The sequence below is a fragment of the Cryptomeria japonica genome, chromosome 6, assembly GCF_030272615.1.
Source record: "Cryptomeria japonica chromosome 6, Sugi_1.0, whole genome shotgun sequence".
NCBI lineage: Eukaryota > Viridiplantae > Streptophyta > Pinopsida > Cupressales > Cupressaceae > Cryptomeria > Cryptomeria japonica.
Genome location: NC_081410.1, coordinates 200239727 through 200266816, shown reverse-complemented (window position 1 = coordinate 200266816; position 27090 = coordinate 200239727). Strand labels below are relative to the sequence as shown.

General features: G+C 33.6%; 1 protein-coding gene across 6 annotated transcripts; it reads left to right on the top strand.

Moving 5' to 3' along the window:
- Positions 1 to 5508: 5508 nt before the first annotated feature.
- LOC131063510 (uncharacterized) lies at positions 5509 to 26750 on the top strand. 6 transcript variants are annotated; one of them, XM_057997357.2, is made up of 8 exons: positions 5511 to 5750; positions 5856 to 5938; positions 7323 to 7384; positions 17511 to 17575; positions 18868 to 20546; positions 20990 to 21110; positions 24708 to 24767; positions 24852 to 26750. In XM_057997357.2, the coding sequence occupies exons 4-8, from the start codon at positions 17570 to 17572 to the stop codon at positions 26364 to 26366; spliced, it is 3381 nt and encodes a 1126-aa protein (XP_057853340.2). In that variant the 5' UTR covers positions 5511 to 5750; positions 5856 to 5938; positions 7323 to 7384; positions 17511 to 17569; the 3' UTR covers positions 26367 to 26750. The 6 variants fall into 6 exon arrangements, with proteins under 6 accessions (XP_057853337.2, XP_057853340.2, XP_057853339.2 ...); XM_057997356.2 differs by having other exon boundaries at positions 5856 to 5962; XM_057997355.2 differs by lacking the exon at positions 5856 to 5938.
- Positions 26751 to 27090: the final 340 nt, after the last annotated feature.

Sequence of the window (27090 nt, the reverse complement as noted above, 5' to 3'; positions counted from 1 at the left end):
AGCCAATTAAATAATAGAAATACTTATTCTTAGCCACATGAGGTGTCAAGTGAGGTGTAAGGTTGACGTGGAAGAGTGATGTGGAGGGTGAACTGGAGAGGAATTAAACAATTTAAAATTATTTAATTGATAAAGACTTGTAGAAGATTTAGAATTTAGGATTTTAATTAAATTAATATTTATTTAATAATTAGAAGAAATAGGATAACATGAATCGCATAAATAAATTAAATAATTTATTTATTTGTAGGAGAATAAACATTAATTAAATAATAAATATTTAATTATTTTATCTCAAGCTAATTTTAGGCACTTATATAAGCATTACACAAGTAAATTGATCAATTTTATACGTAGAATGAGAGATCATGGGTGTCTCATACACATGATGATATGCCACAATCTATGAACTATAAGATACTTAATGATAGGCAACAAATAATTCAGATAATTATGACACGTTACCATTAGAATCAAAATAATTTGTCATTGTTCATGATAATTCAAGGAAAAATAAGAAAATATCATATCTAATTGGCACCACTAGACAAATTCTTCAAAATGAAACAATTTAAGTTCCTTCTTCCCTTCTATTATTTGCACCAATTGGAGTTGTAACATTCAACATTGGAGCATCCATAGTGTAGTCAAATTGAGATTCCTAACAATAGATTTTGTTTATCTTAACAAGTTTTCAAAAAGAAATAATATATATATATATATATATATATATATATATATATATATATATATATATATATATATATATATATATATATATATATATATATATATTGATTCATGAAATGAACTTCATTGGTCAAAATTTGTTGGAAAACATAGATTGTTGACTCTGACATACATTTTCACAAAGTGCAAAAATGAGTTTTGTAGGCATACCTATTATTATAAGTAATGAGAATAACCATTTTATATACTGATACATGTAATTGACATGTTTTATGATAACGATCTAGAATGTTAAAAATATTTTTCTTTGATTATTTTTAAGGTATATCGATGAGTTTGGGTGGAGATTTGGACCAGGTGTCTCCATTTTATGATAAACTGATGTATGACAATAATATATAGTCAACGTTACAATGAAAATAATTTAAAATCATGATTAACATAGATAAAATATTTAAATAAGATGGACAAAACATCCAACAATAAAGATTTCATCAACTTCTAATGAATCTAAAAGATGCAAATCCAATAATTGACGACTAAAAGTTGTTTATAACAAGAACCATTGTTAGCAAAGATACATCAAGCAATGGAGAGTTCAACAATGGTGTTCATTTGTTCTCAATAAATAATAATGTTCATAATCGTATCAAGAAAAATATATTCATTGAAGCAATTTGTTACATGTAGTATTGTTAAAAAAGTGAGAAGTGCTAATATGGCATAAGAATGTCCAAATGCCGAACTTAATGTGTAATTACTAATAAGTAAGAATGCAATTGTAACATTAACTTCAAATACTTGTATACAAGTAGGTCTTGTAAATGGAGCTCTATAATATATTCAAAATATTATATATATAAATTTAGAAGTGCTCCACCAGAACCATCAACATATGTAATGGTTGAGTTTGACAGTTATTCAAGAATACCATTTAAAGACCATGATCCAAATACAATTCTAGTTACATCAATACAAAGGGGCAACACGATCTACATATCATTGAGATTGGCTTGGACATTGACAATACATAAATCATAGAGTTTGATTCTTGCAAAAGCCACTATTGATGTATGATGAAGAGAGAGAACAAGATTGACATTTGTGTCCATATCTCATGTTAAGTCTCTAGAAGGCCTACGAATAATGCCACCATTCACATATGAACATTATGAAAAAAGGTAGACAACTTGCCAAGCGTGAGGCTAAAAAAATACACTCAAACTTTTATAAAATAATTGATGTAACATATTTTCTTCAATTATTATCAAATTTTTGATATATTATATTATATACAATAACCCTTTTTAAGAATAAAATACATAAAAAGTCATCTATTTCACTGTATATGAATAATACCAAAATGAGTACAAATTGTAGCATATTGAGAAAAGTAAAGGAAAAATCATAAAAGAATACTACAATAAACTAAAGCAAAAAATGTTGACCTTTACAATGTAAATATTGTTTAAATAAGAACTCCATTGTTAACCTTTTATCTAGTATTGCATGTTGTCATCTTGCCTTTCAAGGGACCGTGATGATAAAAATGTGTTAGATAATAAGGGAAGAAAGTTTACTTCATTTGTCAACTTAAAATTTCTCTTATACTCGTTTAAATTTTTGTCTTTCGATTGTTTATTTTTCTACATTTAGATACATTAATTTACAAATCATTTCATATAATTGTATTTCTTTTTTGATGGTCATGTGAAATTATATTGTGTCCACGTAATTTTTTTTATAATACTCTTGATTTATTGTGATCAAGCAAATTGAAAAATTTATGTTTCAAAAACATGGGAAAATATACACACTCCAAGAAAGGGAAAAGGAAGAACAAGACTAGAATTACATCAAAATTTGAAGAAAAAATAATCAACGAATCCTCACAAAGAAGATACCACTAGCACAAGTTTCAAAGAGGAACTAGAAGAGGACATGCAATCTAAATAATATTCAAAATTTGTAAAAGAACTACTATTATTTGAATATAATTTTTTTTTTTGAAAAGGACTACAAAAAATAAAACCAAAACGAGACTTCAATTTTGTAGAAGACCTACTATTTTTCAATAAAGATGGACCAGATGATTAACATCATGATTGAAAAGGTTTGCATTTTCTATTTAAGTTATGTTAAAATTATTATTATTACTATTTTATATTTTCTTTCAAAATCAAAAAATGGTTAGGGCAAGGAATTCTCATGGAAGGAAGCCAAGTACGCATAACCAAAACCCTTAATCCAATTGAAAATTTAAATAATATCATTGATAGAATCTTTAATTTTTTGACAAAACAAAGAGATAAGCTTAATAATTTATATATAAATCTTTAATAACAAGTATGAAATTCTAACCCAAACACTAAATAATATAGTAAGACTAATTCTATTAATAGTCCTAACTATAACCCTAACCCTAACCCTATCCCTAACACTAATTCTAATATTAACCCTGACCCTAATATCAACTCTAATTTTGTCTCTAAGTGTAACCCTAACCCTAATTCATTTAATTTTATCTCTAACTATATCATAATCCCTAACCCTAATATTAACCATGATTATAACCCTCACCATAACCCTAATCCATTTAATATTATCTCTAACCCTATTCCTAACCCTAATTCATTTAATTTTATCTCTAACCTTAGCCCTATCCCCAACACCATTTGCAACCCCACCTCTAAATTTAAACTTAACCTTAATTCTATTTAAAAGTGTAGTTCTCTAACCCTAACCCTAATTCTATTTCCAACCCTAACTTTAACCCTAACCTTGACCATAAACTTAGCTATAATTATAATCATAATTATACCCCAACCCTAGTTCTTTCTCTAACACTAATCTTAACCCTAATACCAACCTTAATCCTAGCCATAACCCTAATTATAACCCTAGCCCTAACCCTAAACATAATCATAACCTTAACCTTATTACCAACCCTCACTTTGATTCTAACCCTAATCATAACACTAACCATTATTCTATCTCTAATTGTAACCCTAGCCCTAATTCTTAATTTAACCATAACCCTAACTCTAACTCTAATTCTATCTCTAACCCTAGTCTTAACCCTATCCTTAACCCCAACTCTAATTATAAACCTAACCCTAACATTAATTTTATCTCTAAACATAAGCCTAACCCTAACCCTATTTTTTCCCTAACCCTAACCCTAACTCTATTTTTATCTTTAACCATAACCCCATACCTAATCTTAGCCCTAACTCTAAACCTAACTATAATTATATTTCTAACATTAACCCTAATCCCAATTCTAACCCTAACCCTATCCCTAAGCTTACTCCTAACCATAATTATATCTTTAACCCTAACCCTAACCCTAATTCTATCTCTAATCGTCCTAATCATAACTATAACCCTGTCCCCAACCCTCACTATACTTCTAACCTTAACCCTAATTCTATGTCTAACCCTAACCCTAATTTTAATCCAAAGCTTAACCCTAACCCTATCATTAATCCAAATTTCATCTCTAACTATAACACTAACCCTAATTCGAACCCAAACTCTAACCCTAACCCTAACCCTAACTATATCTTGAACCCTAATATTAACCCTAAACTTAATACTGACCCTAACTCTAATTCAAAATCTAATCCTAACCCAAATTTGAACCTTAATCTTAACCATACTTTTATCTCTAACCCTAACCTTAAAACCCTACGCTAACCCAGATTCTATCTCTAACCATAACACTAACCCTAATCCTAACCCCAACCCTAACCTTAACCCCAATCCTTACTATAATTCTAACCCCAGCCCTAATTCTAATTCTACCTTTAACCCTAGAAACCTTAAATATATCCCAACCCTAACTATAATTCTAATCCTAACTCTATTTGTAACCCTTATCCTAACTCCAACCTTAATTCTATCTCAACTCCAAACCTAACCCTAATCCTAATGTAGGTGTAATCTTCACCCTAGTCCTAATTCATTTATTTTAATAGTAGTTAAGAGTTGTTTTTATTATATTTTATAAGTTACTTTAGAACTATTCTACATACTTCAAGATTATTTAATTGATTTTAGAACTAGTTAAGAGTTATTTTATTTTATTTTATTTTAGAACATTTTAATGATTATTTTATTTGAAAGAATTATTTTTATTTTCTTGAAAATCATTTTATCTACTAATATAATAGAATTAGTATAGATATTTAAACAACATTTATGAAAGATATAATCTTGAATGATTTTATTTATTCATTTTTTTTCTTCTTATAAATTACTCTAAAACTATTTTTTAAAATTTAAATTATTTAATTTTTATCTTAGAAGTAGTTAAGAATTATTTTATTATATTATATTTAATTTTATTTTAGAAATAGTTAAGAGTTATTTTATTTTATTTTATTAGATTATCAAATTCAAAATCAAAATCATTCAATAGTAAATATTCAACAAATATTTATTTTAATAAATAAATTTAGTTTCAACTATTTTAATGATTGTTATATCTAATATAAATCAAAATTAAGATCAAAATTAACCTGATAATAATTATAGTATTCATCATGAGTTGGGACTATATCTTGTTAATATTGTAAAGGGTTTCAAGATCTCTTCAAAATCCATTTTACCTTGATCAAAAACTATATTATTCATCAAACTAATAAAACTCTTATATATTGATTTCATTTTTATAACTTTCTAAACAATTTTTTTTAAAAATAAAATAAAATAAAAGAGCTACAATACATTTTATTACAATATAATGGTAATAGCATATGTCTATGAAGAACATGTCAAATTACACTACAATTAGGTATACATAAATAGTATTTTGAAATCCACCGAAACGCGAGGACAAAGGGGGAAATGTCGATTCTACCAAAAAAGAGCGCAGACGTTAAATATATTTTTGTAAGTAGCATCTAGTTACCCGGGGTTCAGCAGGGGTTAGGGTTTCAAGTTTGGTTGCTGTAAGGGAAGAAAGATTCAAGGAAATTTAGGCTTTTGGTCACATTAGAGCGTGTTTCTCGACTGTGCTGCTAGCGGCTCATTCTTATTGGCCTCATTTATGTCAGGTATTTTTTCACCTCACTCCATTTAGGCGTTTTCTCTCGCCCAGACAAGTAATTGTTTTCACTTCTTCTTCTTTGGCCTAAAATGCTTGAGTCAGCCGTTTTCAGCTTCCTTCTGCTGGCCGTGGAATTCGATCCTGGTGCCTGGTGGCCAAAATCTTGTATCAATAAAGAAAATGTGAATCAAATTGGTTCGGTTTCCTCAGCCCTTTTAGGTTCCGAAACTTGTCACGCTATTTTCATTTGATTTGTTTTCAATACTTTCATTCTTTACGTAGCTGGGTTTTAAATTATTTTTACCTTTTTTTTTAACTTGAAAATTTCGGCGATACTGTTTTATTTCATCGTTTTGTTTTCTTTGCTCTTTTGTTTACATGCCATTACGCTATAATGTAATGTATAAATATTTTGTGTTTTCGGCCAAGTAGATTTGCCCGGGTAAATTTTCCGATTTCTTTTGGCCCTAGGTACATCGTCTAAAATTTTCCCCATTAATCAGTTTAGTCATAGTTAAAGTTAATGTTGCTGAAAGGATTTGGGTACTTTAACGATTGTTTTATTCGGATTTGCTTTCTAGTACTGCATTGAGAGTGGTTATTACAGCTTAAAAACCAGGGTTGTTATGCTACCTTTAACACATGTAACGTTAGAACTAGAGCTGGCCATATTCGTTGCCCAGTTTTACGCCAGTCAGTTCAACATGAGCATGCATTCAAGAGCAGCCTACGAGGTTGGAACCTGGGTCGTGTTAGAGTGAGTACCGATGGACGAAACTGGCACAGGTTTTATAAGTTCTGTTTTCAAGCTTCAGGGAAACTTTTAATATTAAAAAAAATAAAGCTGATTTTAGCTTTCCCATAGGTTCCTTAAGACTCACTTATGGGAACAAAGGGGATTTTATACTTCCGTCCCTTCCCACCCCATCTGTGTGTGAGAGAGAGAGTCCATGCATTTGTGTATGTGTGTTCTTGTGGGCATGGGCATATGTGCATGTGAGTGGGTGTGGGTGTTGGCGTGTATATTAATATAGGCATGCACATTTGTGTATCTCTTAGGTTTGAAACTTCATAATCAATCTTGTGATGTTGGTAACAATTCATCGAGAATCGATGAGATGCCCTAGCACAAATAGGGGGATTTCACACTCTATCCTTCTCTCCATGGGTATTGTACAACAAATAGCATATTTTAAATTTCATACGGGTGTAATTATATTTGCATATATAATTTTATTAAATGTTTATTTTTTTGTTCATCATGCTTCTTGCCTTTAAGTATGTGTAACCGTCACCATTGTCTTAAGGGTGTAGGTTGAATTGCAAGGTGTTTACACTTATGTTTCTTTTGTACATGTAGATGATCTAGAGGGTGTAAGTAGATCTGCAAGGTCTTATAAAAACACATTTGATGATTTTGATTCTTTTCATTTCCCATACATCGTGCTTTAGGTAGCCCCTATCATTTTTTTAGGTAAGGTGTTGTTTGATTTTAGTGCAGCTTGTAATATAATCAAGGTCTTACCTTGCTGTAGTGTTTATGTTGTAATTGAAAATTTATGTTATCTTACCCTTGTAGGTTGGAGTTTTATGATTGATGAATAATACACAAATGTTACACCCAATCGATGGATGTCTTAGGTACTAAATCTTTCTCAATCGAAGTTATTGTGATTAATTTGTATGGTAAATAGCTAGCCTCTATGGACTAGAAATTATTTAATAGATGGTTTTGAAGTCATTTGAGAAGTGGGAAATCGTATGTTGTTTGATGTGTATAAATAAACATTTATAATTTCAGGACTCAACTTTAATATATTGATGTCCCAAGTTATATGAATTATATTAGTCTCTTTGTTTACACACCTTTAGACGCCTTGATTTTTAAGGTAGCTTATTGAGCTTTTGGTGTAGGCTATTCAGGTAATAAAATGTAGGCCATCGATGTTGTAAATCCTTTCTACGAGCATACCAAATTTACACAATTGAAGAGATGCAAATTTGTTTTTTGTCGAGGCTAACTTCTTTATCTTTTATTATTTGTTATATATAAGGGACCAAGGGTTGATAATTTTTCATTTTATTTTGGATATTGTATATTTTAGTTAGTCCTCCAAATGTTTAGGGGATTTTCCCTTTAAATTATTATAGATAGCAATTTGATGCTTGTGGAACAATAAGTTAATTATTTAAACTAAAAAGTATTCAAAAATAAAAGTTGATGTGAAAACCCTCGAGAGATGTTTATAGATAAGTCCATAATCAAGAAATTGTATTTGTTATCTATTTTTTTGATTGTTTTGTTCTTACATTGATTGCTTGGCTTTGGCAACTCTATCATTTGTAAGAGTAAAGATTTTAATGACTAAAAATTTTCTACCTTGAAAATTGTTGTGTAGTCGAGAGATGCGTCTTTGACCCTCTTGGATGTGGCTCGAAAACTAAGACGCATCTTTGATATTAGAGACCTTGCTTGCGATGTCTTTGGTTGCAAGAGACTTTTAGCTGTAGTCTTTCAAAGATCTGCCATCTCCCATGGGTGCCCTCTCTCTAATGAATAAAACAAAAAAGCTTAAAACATGAAAGCTAAATGCTTTGGGATGTTGGAAAATGAACACATTGTGGAAGGGAAAATAGAAGCCAACGTGAGTCCACAAGACCAAAGTATTAGCGATTTGGCTATTTGCAATAAGATGCAAAACTCAAAAGATATATATATTTTCAATAATCTTCTTGTTCTTTTAATTCCTTTATGTAGACTTTGTAGTATACACAATGTAGTCGAGAATTTGTTTGTGATAAGACATTTTCCTTCTGCATTCGTGTGAGTATGTCTAAATTCATATTCTTATATATATAATTTATACATATTTTTAATTATATAATAACACAAAATGGCAAAAGGATTTGCAGTTTCGAATGATTCAACTTGTTGGTTTGGGCCTTTGCCTTCAGTTTTCTCTAGTTGAACTTTGCTCCTTTTATCATATAGATTTGGATTGTTGTTGGGTGTTCGATACATCCTTTTTCTCTCTAATGTTTTTCATTCCATGTTTAGTATTTGGGTACACCCTTTCCAAGGGATTTGTATTGTTGAAAGTTCAATGTCATGATATTTTTTATAAATTATGTCCTAAAAAAATGTCTCCAAGTACTGATTCTCATATTTCAGTAATAGGTGTATAGGTACCAATCTCTTGTATGAGTACTAGTATCAATCTCCTAGCAACCTTGGAAAATTGTAATTTTTATTGTGCCTCTAGAAAATTACAAAAACTTTTTTTGTAGTGGTTATGTAGTTTTTAATCAATATTGTTAAAAATATGGCCATTTATAAATGTTAATCAATACAATCATATAAGTATTGCATATGGTAATATACATGTAACAAGAACAAGTTAAAAATATTAATTTTGCTAAATGGAGCTATACTGTTTGTAAGATTTGTAAGCACAAAGAAATTGAATTTCTAAAATGGTAGAAAAATGTTATTCTATTGTAAGATGCACTAAGCAAAAGAGATACAAGAAGGGTTTGAGAGATGTTTATTAATGAGCAACAAGTGAGTATATAGGGCAAGGTACACCACCAAAAGGTAAGATGTTAATAGATAACCAAAATGGGATAAAGAAGATTTAGTCACATATGTACAACATTTCCATAAAATAAGGAAATACAATTCACGTAAGGCAAGTACAACCTTCATAAGTAGAAACCTACCAATGCAAGCATATCTAGTCTTATGTGGGTAAGATGCAATAAAGTAATTAACTAAATGCACAAATAAAATAATGCCCTGGGTGGGTTCAATAGATGGAATATACGGGTCTTGATAAAGTGTAGCCATATTAGGTACTCGTGTGCAAAACAAGTCCCCTTAGAAAAAGAGGAGAAAACTTTTAGGAAAAACCTCACTCCCAAGAGAGAATGTAGAGAGCAAGGCAAGGTGATCCCACTTGCAAGAACTAAGAAGGATGAAACACCTATATGGGGGAAAAACCCCCTAAAATAAAGAGAAGAAGAGAGACCTTATAGTAGCCCTTTCATATATAGGGTTGATGCTTGACATTAAATGCTCAAGATGATCCATGAACTCTAAACAACATTTCTTTTCTAAGTAAGAAACAAACATAAAGTTGTATGCATGACATCTTCCCATTTTTGAAAGGAATGTGGGAAGAAAACTTAGAATGTACGATGTCTTTGGAATCTGCTTAGATGTTGCAATGTTGGTGCTCAAAGTAGTCACAATTAAATTAAGAATTCCAGGCTTAATTGAATAAATTGATAGTCTAGAACCATTTGGAAACTAATGTTGAACAAGAACCAAAGACTAAGAGGGAACAATTGTGATGGATCTATTATTGAAGGGTATATGAATGTCATTGATATTGTTGCCCAAATTTTCATGAAGTGACTCATGAAACAAACTTGATAGATCTATCAAGCATTCATCCCATCAAGTTGTATCTAGAAGATTGTAAATATCTTGTTGAATCAAATCATTGGAAGTTATGGATGAAGCAACATTGGATGATGTTTCCACACAAGATGTTTGAGTGTGAACATGAGATGTATGTATCGATGTTGGAATACAAGTCTTTTAACTTCAATGTTGACTTGTAGATAAAGAAGATGTACCCTTTGCATTTGCAATAGAAGTCAAAGAATCAATATGAGTCTTCCCATATATCAAGTTGCTTAGCTATATCTTGGACATATGGTTGGAATTCATCATTGCCCCATGGGGATTTGCACCCCAAAAATCCTATCATTTTTGAGATGGGGATTTCATTGAGGTTCTAGGGAAATGTCCCTTTATTGTACTACCACCAGCAAAATTTGGGAGATGTCTCTCTTAAAATGCCAAAACATTTTAACACCCAACATTAAATTTTGAAGGTCTAAGATTTTGAGTTTCTGACCTCAATAGTGATAGGGAAATGCCCCCTTGTTGTACTATGACTACCACTTGCAGTTAGGGGATGGCTTTCTCAAAGTGTAAAACTGACTTAGCACCCAACACTAAATTTTAGAATTCTAAGCTTTTGAGTATTCGACCTTCATAATGACTTGAATGTGAAAATAACAAGCTATCTCCTCACCTTAAAAGTGCCTTGCTTTCAAGACTTCAAAAAATAATTTTAGGAGCATACTAAAATAGAGAACATGTAAACTAGGATAGCACAAAGAACCAAACTTTGATCATGGTTAACCTATTAGCCAAGCTAAAATCAACGACCTTTGCCAAAAAAATTGTCCAAAGGTACACTAGTAAATCTCATGAAAAAAGGGACACCCACATAATTGCTTGATGGACATTTGACATTGAAGCTTGACAGGGAGAGGATTCTCACTTGAAGACTTAATTGACATTCACAAAGAAAATTTTGGACTTTTCAACATTCATTGGTTGCCCAAAAACTTATTTGTAAACATCAAAAAAATTCTTGAAAGAGCTTGATCTTTTCTACATTAGCCACTCCAAAGAGAAGGGTATCATTAACAAACTGCAAATATGTAACCAAATCCAAATTTGCTACACGTTTAATGCCATTGAGAAGGCCAACTAGTCTATGACTATTGATATTCCTTTTAAAGGCCTCTACCAGCAAAATCAAGAGATAAGGAGATAAATGATCCCTTTTACCAACTCCTATCAAATTAGAAAAGAATACATTCAATAGGAGAGGCATTAGCCAAACCTATGAACCAAGACTTATTAACCACATCCGTAACCCACTCAATCCCAAGAGGAGATAAACCAAAAGCTTGTAGAACCTCTTGCAGAAAAGTCTAGTTCATTTCATCGTAAGCTTTTGCAATATCTAATTTGATACTAATGTTGCTAGATTTGAGTGAATGGAAAGTTTCACGAGCAAGTGCAAATCCATCTAGAATTTGACGACAGTGGATGAAACCCACCTTCGCTTGTGCTTGAGTGATCAGGCAAGGATTAGATATTTATGGACCTTTGTGATCAATTTTGAAATAATTATCTGAATGGTGTTGCCTAAAGCAATCAACTTGAAGTCTCCAAAAGATTTTGGGAAAAGTTTTTTTGGAATCAGAGCTAGGAAAGTGCCCTTGAACTCTTTGAGCACATTACAAGCTCCCAGAAGACTTGAATAAAACTAGCTTGAAAGCCATCAGGGTTAGAAGCTTTATCCATTTTAAGATAAAATGCCACAGCACTAATGGCCCCCAAACTAAATGGGGTTAGCTGTTTTGCATTTTGAGTTGTTGATGCAATTATGGCTATTAAAAGGTTAAGGGGTGTCTTGAAGGAAAATCATCTCTAGCTTTAGGCAAATTGGCAAAAATAGTGAACCACTTATGAAAGAATCTCCAAGGGATCAAAGAGCTCAACCCTTGCAGAAGATTTAGTGGAATGAATCTTATTAGCTGCCCAATGAGCCACAATTATATGCTCACTTAGAGTTTTTGTAACCCTCTTTTACCCAAGTATCTTGAGATTTCTGTTCCTGATACTCTTCTTTTTTAATATAAAATTTCTTCAAACAATTTAAGCTTTGCACTTTCCAAAGTAAGAAGGTTAATCAAGCCATTATAATGGATTACAGCATCTAGTTAACTCTAATTTCAACATTTTTGCCTTTTCATTAAAAAACTAAAATTTTACAAAACATTTCACAAATCCACTTCTTCGTTTTATCTTTCAAGGCTTTAAATTTTTTAGCAGAAATGAACATTGCTGAGCTCTTAACTCATGCACACATGCCACCATGACACTGTTGAATCATGGAAGGAAGGATGGAAAAACCACATAGATTCAAACGTGGAGGGATAATGAGGCAGAGAACAATCCAAAAGAATTTCCAAATAAAATAGTTAAGTGATCAACCTCAAAAGCTTTCAAAATAGCAGAAAGTGAGGACCTAAAGCCACTCAGAAGAAACAAGAAACGTATCCAGCCACACTGCTATATCTTTGAAGTTTTGATTATGGGCTGTCCAAGTTAAATGTGCTGCCTTAGGCACTGTGTTAAAGAGAAAAATCTGTTATGAAACCTTCAAAGTCCTGTTCTGAGTTGGATAGAACTTTAGTTTACCCCTGCCTGTCCATGGGTTCATTATTTGCATTGAGGTCACCACCCAAGGAATTTAACTTTCCACCCGTGATGATAGCTGAATAGAGATGTCATCTCGAGTATGTTTGTTGTTAATAGGGCTGTTACAAAAGTAAACATTGATGCTCAAACCGGTAATATCTTCTTGAAGAGATTTTAATTTACAAGCAAGCCAACCGGGAGATGAGGCTAAAAGAGAGATATGTATGCCCCTGGCATTCCATAGAATAGTTAAATCTTCTGAAGCACCTGTAGCATCTACTGCTAAACTAATTCTGCTTTCCATGAACTTCTAAAAAACTGCAGGAGATCATCATTTGACATCTTGGTTTCTTGAATGAAAACCAAATCCAGGGACATCAAGGGAAGCTGGCATTTAACCATTTTCCTTTTGTTAGGGTATTTACCCCTAGTATCCCAACAGAAAATCTTCATTTTCTTTTGGAGGGATCTCTGCTCCCTCTTCCTTGTCAGCATGGAACGAGAGTCTGTTGAGAATCTTCTTCCATCCCTGCCTATGCCATATCAATAAGAGTCTTCTTGAAAGGAGAATCAGCTGTCATTTGCATAAGGAAGATCCTCTGCCAATCCCACTAAAGCCACCATGTTCCTAGACAATTCTCTTTCTTCATCAGTTTAGACTCTAGAGCACACAAATCTAGATAGGAGAAAGGAAGAGAGGGAGCACTTATGGCCCTTAAATCCACATCAAATCCCCAAAAGGTAGATTCTGCTCCAAAACCTCTTCAGAAACTTTCTGCATAATTTAAAGGTTAAGATCCTAACTTTCCTACCTGAACTGTCAGCTTCACTGACTAGGGGATTAATGAAAGATATTCCTCTGCTTTAAGTTTGAAAGCCAACCAACAGATGGAGCTTCATCTTCAAAAAATAAAATTAGAGGCAATTTTGATGAAAGATGGATTCCTTATGACTGTTTAAAACCTCCTTGGGTTTCCAGACCATTTTCTTAATCACATAAGTGTTGTGCTCCATGTCAAAACAGTGGATGTTATCCTAGAGTATGACCTAGCTACATGCCCCGCTTTGTGCATTATAGCTGCCAAATGGTAGTTTTTCATAATCTAGCACTTGAACAGAATTCTCTACTGAAGAAGAGAGGCATACTTTCTTAAAAAGAGCAGATCTTGTTGGACATATGGTTGCCATTGCACCAAAAGATTGACCTATTAATGCCCGATACAACCGCAAGACTTGGTGAATCCACGGGAGGCGGTTAAGCCATGTCGCAAACCCAAGCGCTGCACAGCACAGCACAAGGAGACCAAGGGTGCACACTTTGCAACGATCCCCCCCCCCCCCCCCCAAGCGCAAGCGAGGGGTTTGAACCCGTGACTCAGGCTCTGATACCACTTGTTGGACATACGGTTGCTGTTGCACCAAAAGATTGACCTAGTAATGCCCGACACAACTGCGAGCCTCAATGAATCCATGGGAGGCAGTTAAGCCATGTCGCAAACCTGAGCGCTGCACTGCACAGCACAAGGGGACCAAGGGTGCACACCTTGCAACATATCTAAGTCTCTGCTCACCTTGATTCAAGCATAAATGACAGGAGAGTCTGGGACAGATCAACTGCCTTTGAATCACCTCAATACGCCTTCCCAAAGAATTACCAATAATTTCTGGTGATTTAAGGCTCCAAAGTTGAAAATTAAGTACATAAAATCATACCCATTTCTCTGATTAACCAGAGATTTGGCCTCCGAACAGAGACACTGAACAACCATTCAAAACCTGGACATCAAGATAAAGAGCAGCAATGTGATCTAGTGATAAGAATTTGAGCACAAAGGAACCTTTCAGTAAAAATGTCCAACTTAAAACTGTATTTCCAGAGCCCAGCAATTCAGGATTGGATACAGGAATTAGACAGACAGCTTCCATTGCATTCATAAACAACCCCAAATTTAAAAAGTGATTACTGTTGACCTTCAACATCAGTATTATCTAGATCCACTATAGGACATTCCCCATAAATGCCACACTAAGAGGCACCTCTACTGACAGTACACACAGAGCACAGATCTTGTTTTCTCCCCTTGCCAGCAGGAACCATATTTAGTCCTGAAGCAGGGAAAACACTGAGTACATTGGTCCACACACTTGGCTGAAGGTGGGCCCTACTTCCCTAGTCCTAGTAGCATGCTGGTTATGAATGGAAAGAGGCCAAAATCTATACACCAGAAATTCTCACCAGAAAAATTTGAATTGCTCTAACTTATGCTACTGGGAGAGAGTGGCCTTAAACCTATCTTTGGGGTAACCATTCTCAGTAAGTTTTTCTTTATTTCAATATTAATTTTTAATTCTAATTTGAATTCTTATTATCTGTGTGACCTTATCTCCATATCCAAATCTTATGTTGCTAGTTATCCTTACTGGAATTTGAAACTAAAGTCATTTCTTTTGGATATTTTTGAGCCTTTCTTCTGACTGATTCTTCATTAGGTTTGTTTCATTCTGGAATTGTGAACTGTTGCTTAATATCCTTTGAGGTGCCTATCATCTCAACAGTTTTGTTCCTGTTGGATTTTTCAAAGTTCCTATCTTATATAGTTTTGTTTCCTTTCTTTTTTGACATTTCAAGTATTTGCCTACCAATGTTACTCTTGTTGGACCCTTCCAATAACTTGTCTTATATAATTTTGTTTCCCTCCTCTTTTGACATTTAAGGTATGCCTAAGAATGCTAGAATGTTTTCTTTGTAATCCTTTTCTAACTTGCTTCTTCTTCACTAGTTTTTAAGCTATAGTAAATAACACTGGGAGGGTGAGAAAAAAATCCTCCCAAATGAACTTTATAATAATAACAGAAGAGATGGGGTTTATCAAGGGTGGGCTACCATGGGAATCCAAAAAAACTGTTCTTCAATAAATATGTTCTTTTTGAGTTTTATATATTTTTTTGCTGTACAATAATACTTCCCAAACCTGTAATGGAATCATAAGATTATTCAGGAAGTCTGGAAGTTAAGAGATAAAATGTGTTAAAGTGCAAAATATTTTTGTGAGGGTTTTTGGGACATTTATTAAGAAAATCTGAAAAAGCATCCATTGTGGGTCATAAGATTGTTTAGGAAGTCTGGAAGGTAGATTCAAAATGTATTCAATGCAAATATTATCATGAGGAACTTTGGACATTTATTAAGAAATGTCAAATCACCTTTGGTCAAATTCTATAAAGGGATTTGTTTTGGCAACTTATTGAAAATAGAGCAAAATTGTTATCTCAGAAGAAAAATAAAATAGACTGTTCATTGCCAATGATTCAGATAAGGATGATTACCCTACGGTCCTTCAGTTTAAGCATTGAATATAAATTAAAATTCATGAATGTTTTGAATATTCTGTTACCTGGGCTGCTTAGCTGCTGGTGACATCCCTTGGCATGTTGGACCAATTTTTCCCAAAAAGACTACACACCATTGGATTCTTACCTGTCAATTGCAATAGGGATTAGCAGTTGTTGCTATTTTTATATATCTAATACATTTGGTATCCCCTTTAATGTAACATGCTCCAACTTATATGGTAATGACAACAGGCATAAAGTAGACAGTTCTATTGCTTATCTATATGATGCATCTTGGAAGTCTTTCTAATGTAATCTGCTCCTTTTCTTCTCTTGAGATGGTACATGCCATAATTGATGTACGTGAAGTGGGATGAGAAATTCCTTGTAACTTCCTTATCTCTGTTGTTGAGAAACATAAGGCAAATGTTGAGGTTTGAGCTGATTTGACAACTCCAGTCCGCTATTTTTTCTTTCTTGGAATGTTGTATGCCACAAATGACACATTAAAAAGGGGTGCAAATCACCTTTTATCTCTCTTTCTCATCTGATTTGATTTGATGGGGATGGGCCTTTATATTGAACATCAGTGTTTCTTGCTTGTTTGGATCAGATTTGCTAAGGTCATAAGGCATCTTAGATACAGACTTGAGCCTTACAAGCAATGAGATGTGAGTCCCTAGAAACCTATCAAGGGTTAGTTTATCATAGATGGGATCTCAGAGTTGTATGATAACTGAATATTCTCCACCATCTGCTGGTGAATATTTTGAGTATGAACTGATCTATCAGCATTTACTCATCCTACATGATGGAGGTCCAGTAGTGGTCCCTTATTTTTACATGATTATTGATGAGCTTCCATTTTTTATTGCCCCATGTTATCAAATTTTAATTCTCAAAACTTTTGAAATTAGAAGAAATTTTGTCATTTTGATAATCAAAGGTCATCAATGAATGCTGCAAACCTTAGGTGTACATGAAATAAGTGTTATTTTGTTTCTGTTGAATTTATCTGTGTTGTATAACACATGCAATGCTATACATGGATTGATAAAAATATTAACTTTAAGCCTTTTTCAACCACTTATGTACAATGTAATTTAGCTGTATTTTTAGTTGAAAATTTTGAAGTATTTTTTTGCATTTCATGTTTAAATTAGCTGTGCCTTAACATCTTGCTTTTAAATAATCATTGGTTCTCAAATGCCTTGGCTGCTGCTCATATCTTGAAAAGAAGCCTGTCCTCTTTGTCCTTGTTTACTTCCTAGCTTTAAGAAAATTATATAATTAACAATGGGGAATTACAAGCATGTGTATCATAATCACTGATTGAAATTCAACTTTTGCTGAAATATGCAGTTGACTGGACGAAACAACTATTGTGGCAGACATAAGCAGGGAACATTGTCAAGATTCAAATGGAGGTGTGTAAATTGATGATTGGAAATTTGATGCATGGGCCATTTATAAGTACACTTTGAACTATTTCAAAGATTTATACAAGTCCTATTGTTTTCTTTAGCTTTATTAACTGTGCCCCATGCATGAAATCTGGCTTTTAGATATGTCAATCTCTGACTGCTGCTGCTTTGGTTTTGTGATTCCCTTAACTGCTGTCTTTGTTGCTGGAGAAAAATTACTGTAACATGTGCAATATATATATATGTGTGTGTGTGTGTGTGAATTTAGACCTATGACACATATTATGCCAGAATTGTATTCTTTAAGCGCTTAACTCAGTTTAGTGTTTCACTTATGTTATTTTTGCAAACTATTGTTTCTTATCCAAATTTACAGAAATTTTTTTTTAATGCTGTTAAATGTATACCATCCTTCCTGTCTTATTTAGCTTTTGCTCTTTGTCGATTGTGTTTTTCCCACATGGCTAATTTGTACTGGTTTCTTAACCACTTGTGTTGATGTTGCACTGCTTCTTTATGTTTTAAATGCTTTTGTTCCTTTATTTTAATATTTTGCTTTCCTAGGATATTCTATTTGAAGAACTTTATACTGTAAACTGATGTATTCTCGACTCTCATTGACCTACTTTTGGTTACTTGTGGACATTAATATACTTATCTAGAGATAGAACAAAGATACAGAGATGTACTTGCATTTTTGGCTTCACATCTGTTCCTTTTGTTCCTTTTGTCTTACCACATTTTTAAGGAAATTTACGTTCTATCAGCAATTGATCCATACATTATACCCCCTCTCACATAACACACAGTACAGACCATGAAAGCCACTTTTAGTGAAATTATCTTGGCCTAAATTTGCTATTCAAAATCAAGAGCCTTATTTGGTTTGTAAATTTATTTGTATCCAGTAAGTGATCCATACATTACATCCCCACTCCACATAACACATACTTGGGTAGACTAAGAAAGGCTCGTTTGGCCAAATTATTTTTGCTATGATTTGCTATTTTAAATCAAAGAGCTAATCAGAATCTGTGTTCTCTTGGTTATGCTACATCACATCTTATTTCATCTTCACCAATTTTTCTTGGTCACATGTTTTTAAAATGGTTCAAGCCTGTTATTTTGTGATAATGCTGGTCATTTCTTTATTCTCAAGAGCATTCCATTTTCATAGCATTGCCAACAGTAATTGGCTGAAACATTTTGGAAAATGTTAATTTAATGCTTTGATACCCATTTTACATCTTATATGTTTATAGAAAAAGTAATACTGTTTGTCTTGCATTCTACAGGGTCATAATCTTCTTGAAGATCATAAATGCTCTGGATCAGGGCCAATTTCAGTTGATAATTGTGGGTCAAACAGTATGGAGGAAATACCAAAACAAGATTCAAATGTGGATTTCGATCCTTGTGCTCCATATTCTTCTTCAATGGATAATGTACCCTTAAAGTTACTTTTTGGGGTATCTAATGTTAAAATGCGCCATTCTCCAACACAAGAGAAGGCGGTGCAAATGGATTTGTGTTCTCCAAAAGATCAACTTGATTCAAGTGAATCTGTCAGAGTCAAACTAAGAGAGTCTTTGACATCTGCTCTGGCTTTGGTTTGTGACGAGCAACAAAAGAAGGACTCCATTACCGAACAGAATCTGAAGATTGAGATGGTAGTCCCAGAAAGGCCGTCCAATCTGGATCGGCAGTATGAAGAAATGGAACCGATGGAAAGTATAGCTGAAACTCATTTACATTATGATAATGAGTCACCTAAAATATTGAAGAGGGATAGGGAAGACTTTGAACAGAAGCATCAGTTGGGTGAAGATGCAATTTCATCTTGTTACATAGCACAAGCAGCCCATGAGGAGCAAGATGAGCGTCCATCTTTAAATGCTGATTCAAGTGTTATGAGCACTGACATGTCAGAGAATGGTTCATTGAAAAGGATCAAATTAGAGAAAGAGGAGTTTGACACAGAAAAGAGTGAACAAAGTACACAGATTTCAGATATAATACAGTTTTTAGGGGTGAAAATTGAAGCTGAACTTTTCAGAAAGTATGCTGGTGTAAACAAGAAGTACAAAGAAAAGGCCAGATCACTTCTGTTTAATCTTAAAGATAGAAACAACCCCGAGTTAAGGGCACGTGTTGTGTCAGGGGAAATTACTCCAGAGAATCTTTGTTGCATGACTGCAGAACAGTTAGCATCCAAGGAACTTTCACAATGGAGGATTGCTAAAGCTGAGGAGCTTGCTCATATGATTGTTTTACCTGATAATGATGTTAATTTTAGAAGGATGGTTAAGAAAACTCACAAAGGAGAATTTCAAGTGGAAGTTGAAAATGATGATGTAGGTGCAGAGATAGCTGCTAGTGGACTGCCATTGCAATCTAAACTGGAGCAACCTGAAACTGAAGATCCAAGCATGGATGAAATTGCTAATTCAACTGGGATTCATGATGATAATAGAATTGCCTCACCCACATCTCTGCCATCATGTACTTCACCTGGTCGGGTAGCTGGGATGGCAGGTTCAAAGATCAGATCAACTGAAGGTGCTGCCATACGGAAGACAAGAGAGGAAAAGATTCTTCCCAAGATAATGTCTCTTGATGATTATATGGGCTCAAGGAGTGATAAATTACACGAAGGTGCAGAAGTTAGAAGTTGGAATGAAGAATCCACTGAATGGGCAACAGAAGCTAATGTAGTTCATAACAAAGAGTCCATCGAATGGGAAAAGTCTCCTCCAGGTCAACCAAATGTCGAGGAGGACAAAGCTGGTTTCACAAATGACCATTTTGTGCATGGGGATCTAATGCACATTGGTAGTGAAATGGACTATCCTAATGGTGACCAGGAGTGGCCAATAGGAAAAGGAGTTCAGTCACCATCTTCTGAAAAGCTTTGGGAGGGAATGTTGCAGCTAAACCCATTGATTGTTGAGACAGTTGTGGCTCTTTTCAAAAGGTACAAATCTCTTTGTTGAGTTCATTGTCGTTCAATAATATTTTTGTGGGTAATTATGGTAAACTGCCTCATGTTAAATTTTTGGTTTATTTTATGCAACTGTTTTTGAATTGTATGAATGATAACAAAAATCTTGCTGTGATTTTTCTTAAGTTGTATAATTATTTTACAAGGCTCTACGCCTTGCTGTGATTTGTGTCTTAAATTGAATAATTATTTTACAAGGCTCTACATCTTGCTGTTATTTGTCTTAAGTTGTATAATTATTTTATGAGGCTTTTATAGTTTTATTCAAGGGATTTTGAGCAAGTTTAAAATTTAAAAGATGTTCTATGAACACATTTAGCCTTTCCTCTTCCATTTTATGTTGTTTTTACTTTATTGTTGCTTTAATAATTATTTCATTTAGTTCAAGGTTTGTGACGGGAATGGATTTTTTTCAGTGGTGAAAAAACATCAGCTAAAGAGTGGTCCAAGTTTGTGGAAGTTAAGGGAAGAGTTAGGATTGATGCATTTGAAAAGTTCCTTCAAGAGCTGCCCCTTTCACGGAGCCGTGCAGTCATGGTATTTACAGCCTTTACTACCCTTTGATTTTTATCAGTTGCTTTCATCTATAAACTAAAGCTTCAAGAAAATTGGTGTTATGATGTCATATTGATAATATCTGAATGGTGGACTCAATCTAGAAGGTTAGTTGTTAGTTGTTTATTGACGAGTTTGTAAGATGTTTTATTGAGCTGGTTTTTTGACTCGTTAACATTAAAAAACAATTTATTATTGTTTTAATTAAACCCTTAACTGGTAGATAGATGATCAGGAACAATTGGTTTAAAGAATAATACTGATATTCCTTGTTAAGCTGTGAAAAGCTCTATATGTTCTTGTCATGATTTGAAAAGCTGTAGTTTCATTGTTTCAAACTTTCATGCTTGTGTTTATTTAACTTGTGACATAAGGCCTTCAACCTGATATTCATGGGGTTTATGTTCCTTACTTTTTATGCATATTAAATTAGCAATAATAAGTTGAATTATGCATATTTCATTGTCTTACCATATAATCTAACTATATATTTTTTTTCAACCTGATATTCATGGGGTTTATGTTCCTTAGTTTTTATGCATATTAAATTAGCAATAATAAGTTGAATTATGCATATTTCATTGTCTTACCATATAACCTAACTATATTTTTTTTTTGTATAGTTATTAATATGTCAGAGTTGGAAAAGAAGGCCATCTACTATATATCTGAAAATAGAGCTCAATCAAGATGAAAAAAGGAATATTGGCTGTTTATTGAGTATTTGTTAGATGTCTTATGGAGCTGATTATTTGACCCTCAGAATTTTTTTTTTTTCTTTTAGTCAAGCTCCTAACTAGCAGATGGATGATCAAGAACAATTTCGGTAGAGAATAATATTATTATCCCTTGTTTAAGATGTGAAAAGCTTTATGTTCCGCTTTATAAGGTTTGAAAAGCCATATGTTCCATTGTTGTTCTATTAGATTTGTGATAAAGGCCTTCAACCTAATATACATGGGATTTAGCATCCATGAGTTGTTATGCATATCAAATTGGCAAGATTTAAATAAGTTTGAAATATGATGTCAAGATACAGAAACTTAATTGTGTAATTGAATATCTTAACATATAGCTAAGTGATTCTTTTTGGTATATGTCTAACTTTGGAAAGACGGCCATCCATGATAGAATAAAATGAAGAATTACTGACCATGATGGTTTTTCACATGTTTTCTTGACCAATAATAGAGATCTTAGTATTCTAATTTCAGGTCTTACAATAACTTGGAGTTTGTTCTCTTCATTATTTTTTAGCAGTTTCTAACTGAACTAAGGAAAAGATGATCACCAATTGTGGAGAAATATAATTTAATAGAGCATGGTGGTTTTCTCTCAATGTCTGATGAACAATCATAATTTATTTTGTGAGTTACGAGTACAAAACTTCATTTTATAATTTTTGTGATAGATTTCAGGGTTTTTTAGATGCAAGGTAAAATTACAAGATACTATTGATTCTCTCGTATCTCTTCTATCCTCCAAGTTTTAAGTATTGTGACCTTTCACGTTGCATTGTAATTGTAAACAATTTGAGCTTAACATTATATGTCAATATAAAACATACTATGTTCAACTTAACTAAACTAAGTCCAAGTCCTATCTGTTATTTAAATGTTCAGCCAAACTTTTAGTTTTTTTGGCTGTCATGCTGCAAGGCCTGAGGTATGCACAGAATAATGTGCAAACAAGTGTAGACATTATTGCATTCCTTACCATGAAATGACAATTAATTAAGCCATCCCAATAGCAATCATCACTCGATGTCTCTCATGAATCTAATCAAAAGAGTTAATCTTCCTCCTTATTTATGTTGGGTTGAAGGCATCTCAAGTTATTCTATTCATTTGCTCAGGTTTTGGTTCTCAAATTTAACTTTACAATGCATTTTTCTTGAAAATAAAAAAAATGCTTCTAATGTAATTTATAATTTAAAGCAGAAATGCCATTTAAGAAATTTCATAGTATGTTGGATTCTCTGTTGAACACAATGCATAAATTAGTTTTCTTGAAGTTAAAAATTCTCTGCTTTAGGATCCAAAATGAGTAAGTTTGCTTGTCACAGATGAAGCTGCTGATATTTCTTGAAGTTACTTGCAATTTATTTCACATTTAGCCTATATATGAGAATGCATTATTTACTGCTACTACATGGAAAATAACTCTTGTTAGGCAGATTAATTAAATAGGAAGGCGGGTGGTTATCACGATTCTGATTGGTGGGGACTATCTGGGAAGCTGAAGAAGGATACAATAAAACAAGTTTAATATATATGTATCTGAAAGTGGAGGTTTACCATGGATCAATTTGTAATATGAAGTCAGAAAGCAGATGTTTGGCAATAGTGATCAAGGAAGAAACTAACTTCCATTTGGTGGTTCAGTTAGCTCAAAACAAAAGAAATATTGCCTATGCTAGGTATTTTTCAAATGTATAACATTCAAATAAAATGGTTAGCATTCACCAAGGAAATGGTAACTATATAATCCTTGCGATGTTTAATCAATTTACTGTAACGCTAGAATTACCCATTTAGTCTTTGTGGTTGGTGGTTTCAAAAAGTGCAAATGTTGTGAAAGGAAAAAGCTAGTCTTTTCATGTGATGAAAAAATTTATTCAACATGTAGAAAATGAATAAGTTCACATATTTCCCATAATCTCAGAGGAGCACACATTATGATCTTTGGTGGTTATTAGACCATTTGATACAATTGTCATAAAACGAAAATGCTTCTTTTCAGTATGTTAGATGAAACAAAACTTCTAATGTGTTCAGGTTAATTGCAATCTAAATGATATAAATTATTCTCGTGTTATGCCACATATAAAGAGATGACATTTTCATCTGTCAACTGTTAGTGGGTTAAGGAACAAAGTTTGGTGTCTGTATGCACCTGTTTTGTAAGTTTAACAATTTAGAGTGAATTAGAATTCCAAATACATGTGCAGTGCTGACATTTTCTGAGCAGTTTTAGATCTAGAAACATCAATTTTCCCATACAAAAACATAATGTAATTATCAAATTATGTATTAAATATTTCATGTTGAATTTATTGGCTAAAAACTGTGTGCTTGTTACCACTGCTGTCATTTTGTTGAACAAAAATGGGTAAGCAAAAAGATGTCTTCAAGATCCATAGATATTAGTTGACCACACGGTGATCTGAATACACAATTATGGTGTGCGATTTATTGAAAAATCTATAGTACACTAATTGTGTGTTGGACTTCTCGAGATGCAAGTGGATAACAAGGTGACTTGCTGCCTTTAATACTGATTTATTCAAGCAAAAAAAATGATACTGTCCGTTTACCCTCCAATGTTCTAAAATTGCCACATTCTCCAATCTGGCTGTTACCTCTTTACCGTTTCTGGCAAAGTCATTTAAACTATAAATCAGGAAATATGAAGTGTAATCAGCTTATTAAATAAATAAACACTTGATGGTTGGGACAGAAAAAATGTTTTCTAATTGTTAAAGAAGTTTCAGTATCTTTTATCACAAGTATTTGGAGCAAATGTTGTCCTGTAATGTTGTTATAGACGATCTCATTACGTGACCTTTCTATTACACAGGTGGTTTCCATTTGTTGCAAAACTGCTTCTTTGGAGAACAGTCTGGAAAACATTCAGGAGGTGAGTCAAGATAAATTCGAGTATTTATTGATCTCACTTGTGCTGTAAGGGTCATTTGATTTCTAGTTACTGTTTTTTGTGCAGATTGCTATTTCTTATAAGCAAGATGAGCGGGTAGGATATGCAGAACCTGCTCCAGGCGTTGAGCTTTATCTATGCCCATCCAATGTTGCGACATTGCAAATGCTGGATAAATTTATTTCTTATGAACATTTTGAAAATATAAATGAACAGGATGGTCTGATTGGATTTGTTGTATGGCGAAGGAATAATGTAACATCTAATGCCATGCATACAATGCCAGAAAAACAATATATAAATGCAAAACAGCTTGCATTATCTGGTCATATGCTGGATTCACCTACTCATCCTGGAGTCTCTGAGTCTGTGCCACATGGAACTGACAGCCCAAAAAATGACATAAGCACTAGCTATGATAAATATCCTGTTAGCAATAAGTTGCCGTTTATGGTATCTACAAGCAAAACTATTACACATGTTGAAAATACAACTCATGCTAAAGATTGTTCAGAAATGGATATTCCCCCTGGATTTAATTCCTGCCCACCAAGGGTAGCATCTATTGATCCTCGAATTAATGCACCTAAATTTCAAGTATCTATTTTGCATGATGATGATGATGATGATCTGATTGATGATGTGCCACCAGGATTTGGGCCTAATGCAGCATCTGTTATAAATAATGCTTATACTCAAACAAATACCACAAATTTAGATGATGATGATCTTCCTGAATTTGATTACAACGGGGTGTCCGCATCTTACCAACCTCCTTCCAGTCAGCTTCCTCCACAGCGTTGTCTGCAACCCATGCCTAATTCCCAGTGTCCAAGTCAACCACCTCAAGTCTCCACAAATACTGATCAAGTTTTTTTCCAATCAAAAGATAGTTTTCATCCACCTGTTGGCCATCTTGCTAGTCATCAAATTCCACAACAGGTTCCGAGACCACCAGCTACTCCTCACCCATCAATTCAAATTCGAGAGTTGATACAGAAGTATGGACAGTGTGATGCTCCATTCTCAATGGGACATAGTTGTACCCCTGATGTTGGAGTTGTCAACTTTGCCCCACAAATTGGTCAACAGCCAGTTATGATCCCACCACATCATACTCCCACCAATGCACATACTCAAGTTGAAAAATTATGGAATGGTGAGGATGTTCCTGAATGGCGTCTGTATTTTACACCAGGAACTTCATTAATGCAACAAATGCAACCTATGATACCACCTCAGTTAGGGGCACCAAATGGAAATTTTCAGGTTGGACAGTGCCTGCCATCAAGGGTTCCTGCACCTCAAAGGGGACCTCCACAGATGCTAATACCTCTAGGAGCACCTATGCAAATGCTTCAACCTCCACCTAATCTGCCACAAGTGCCTCCGCATCCTTCGTTTGTTGGCATGCGACCCATAACAGGTATAAATCTGCCAGTTCCCATGCTAATGTCAGAGAGGGAGCATGGACAATTCTATGCAAATAATTCTCAGACATTTCATACAAGTTACAATTTCAGGCCTGCATTAAGTGGGCCAGACACCAGACCTCTTGATGGAAGGAATAGAAGGGTATGAGCTTGAGAAGTAATGGTAGATAATCTGGCCTCTGTCCATTTGTTCAAATAAAAGGTGTTTTGTTGAGATGCTCATTCATCTGGAACTAAGGGGGGCGAGAAGGCTGTGGGTATACCAGACCTCTCAATGGAAGGAATAGAAGGGTACGAATGTTGCGAGTGATAGTTGATGAGCATTATAAATGTATTGCACTCAAGAAATTTCAGTCTGTGATATTAGTATAAGCATCCTTTAGATTAGTTGGATTGCAGTCAAGAGCATATTGGTTATATATGCTCATGCAATGTATAATATAATTATTGACCCTGCTAACACATCTCAAATGTAACATTATTGTAAAATGAAAATTAAAATAGGAATGGCATTTTGAATTGATTTTGATTATTGTATTGTTGTAAGTTAAACATATGATGAGGAAGCATTGTATGAGAATTTTATTGTTCACAATAAGGGATAACTTATCAGTTAGTTGCCGACCATGTCAAATGCTCATACTAATTAATGACTTATGCAGTTTGGATATGTAGCACTGAATTTCTTCAAGTGTAGAGGAAAATGTTGCTTGGAATATATGCAAATCTGATGTGCTGCAGATTATTTCTATAAGTAATAATTTAATTGTTGTAGCTTTCTTGCATCACTTTTAAATGGTGGCAAACGTTGTGTTGGCTTCATTTGTTGATCCTTTTTAAAAATTCCCTGATTTTAAATCCAATGACTTAAA

Excerpts from the sequence above, each read along its gene's own strand:
- LOC131063510 (XM_057997354.2), top strand. Across the intron at positions 20,547-20,989 it reads GTTGTGGCTCTTTTCAAAAG|TGGTGAAAAAACATCAGCTA; the intron begins GTACAAATCTCT and ends GATTTTTTTCAG. Across the intron at positions 24,768-24,851 it reads GTCTGGAAAACATTCAGGAG|ATTGCTATTTCTTATAAGCA; the intron begins GTGAGTCAAGAT and ends TTTTTTGTGCAG.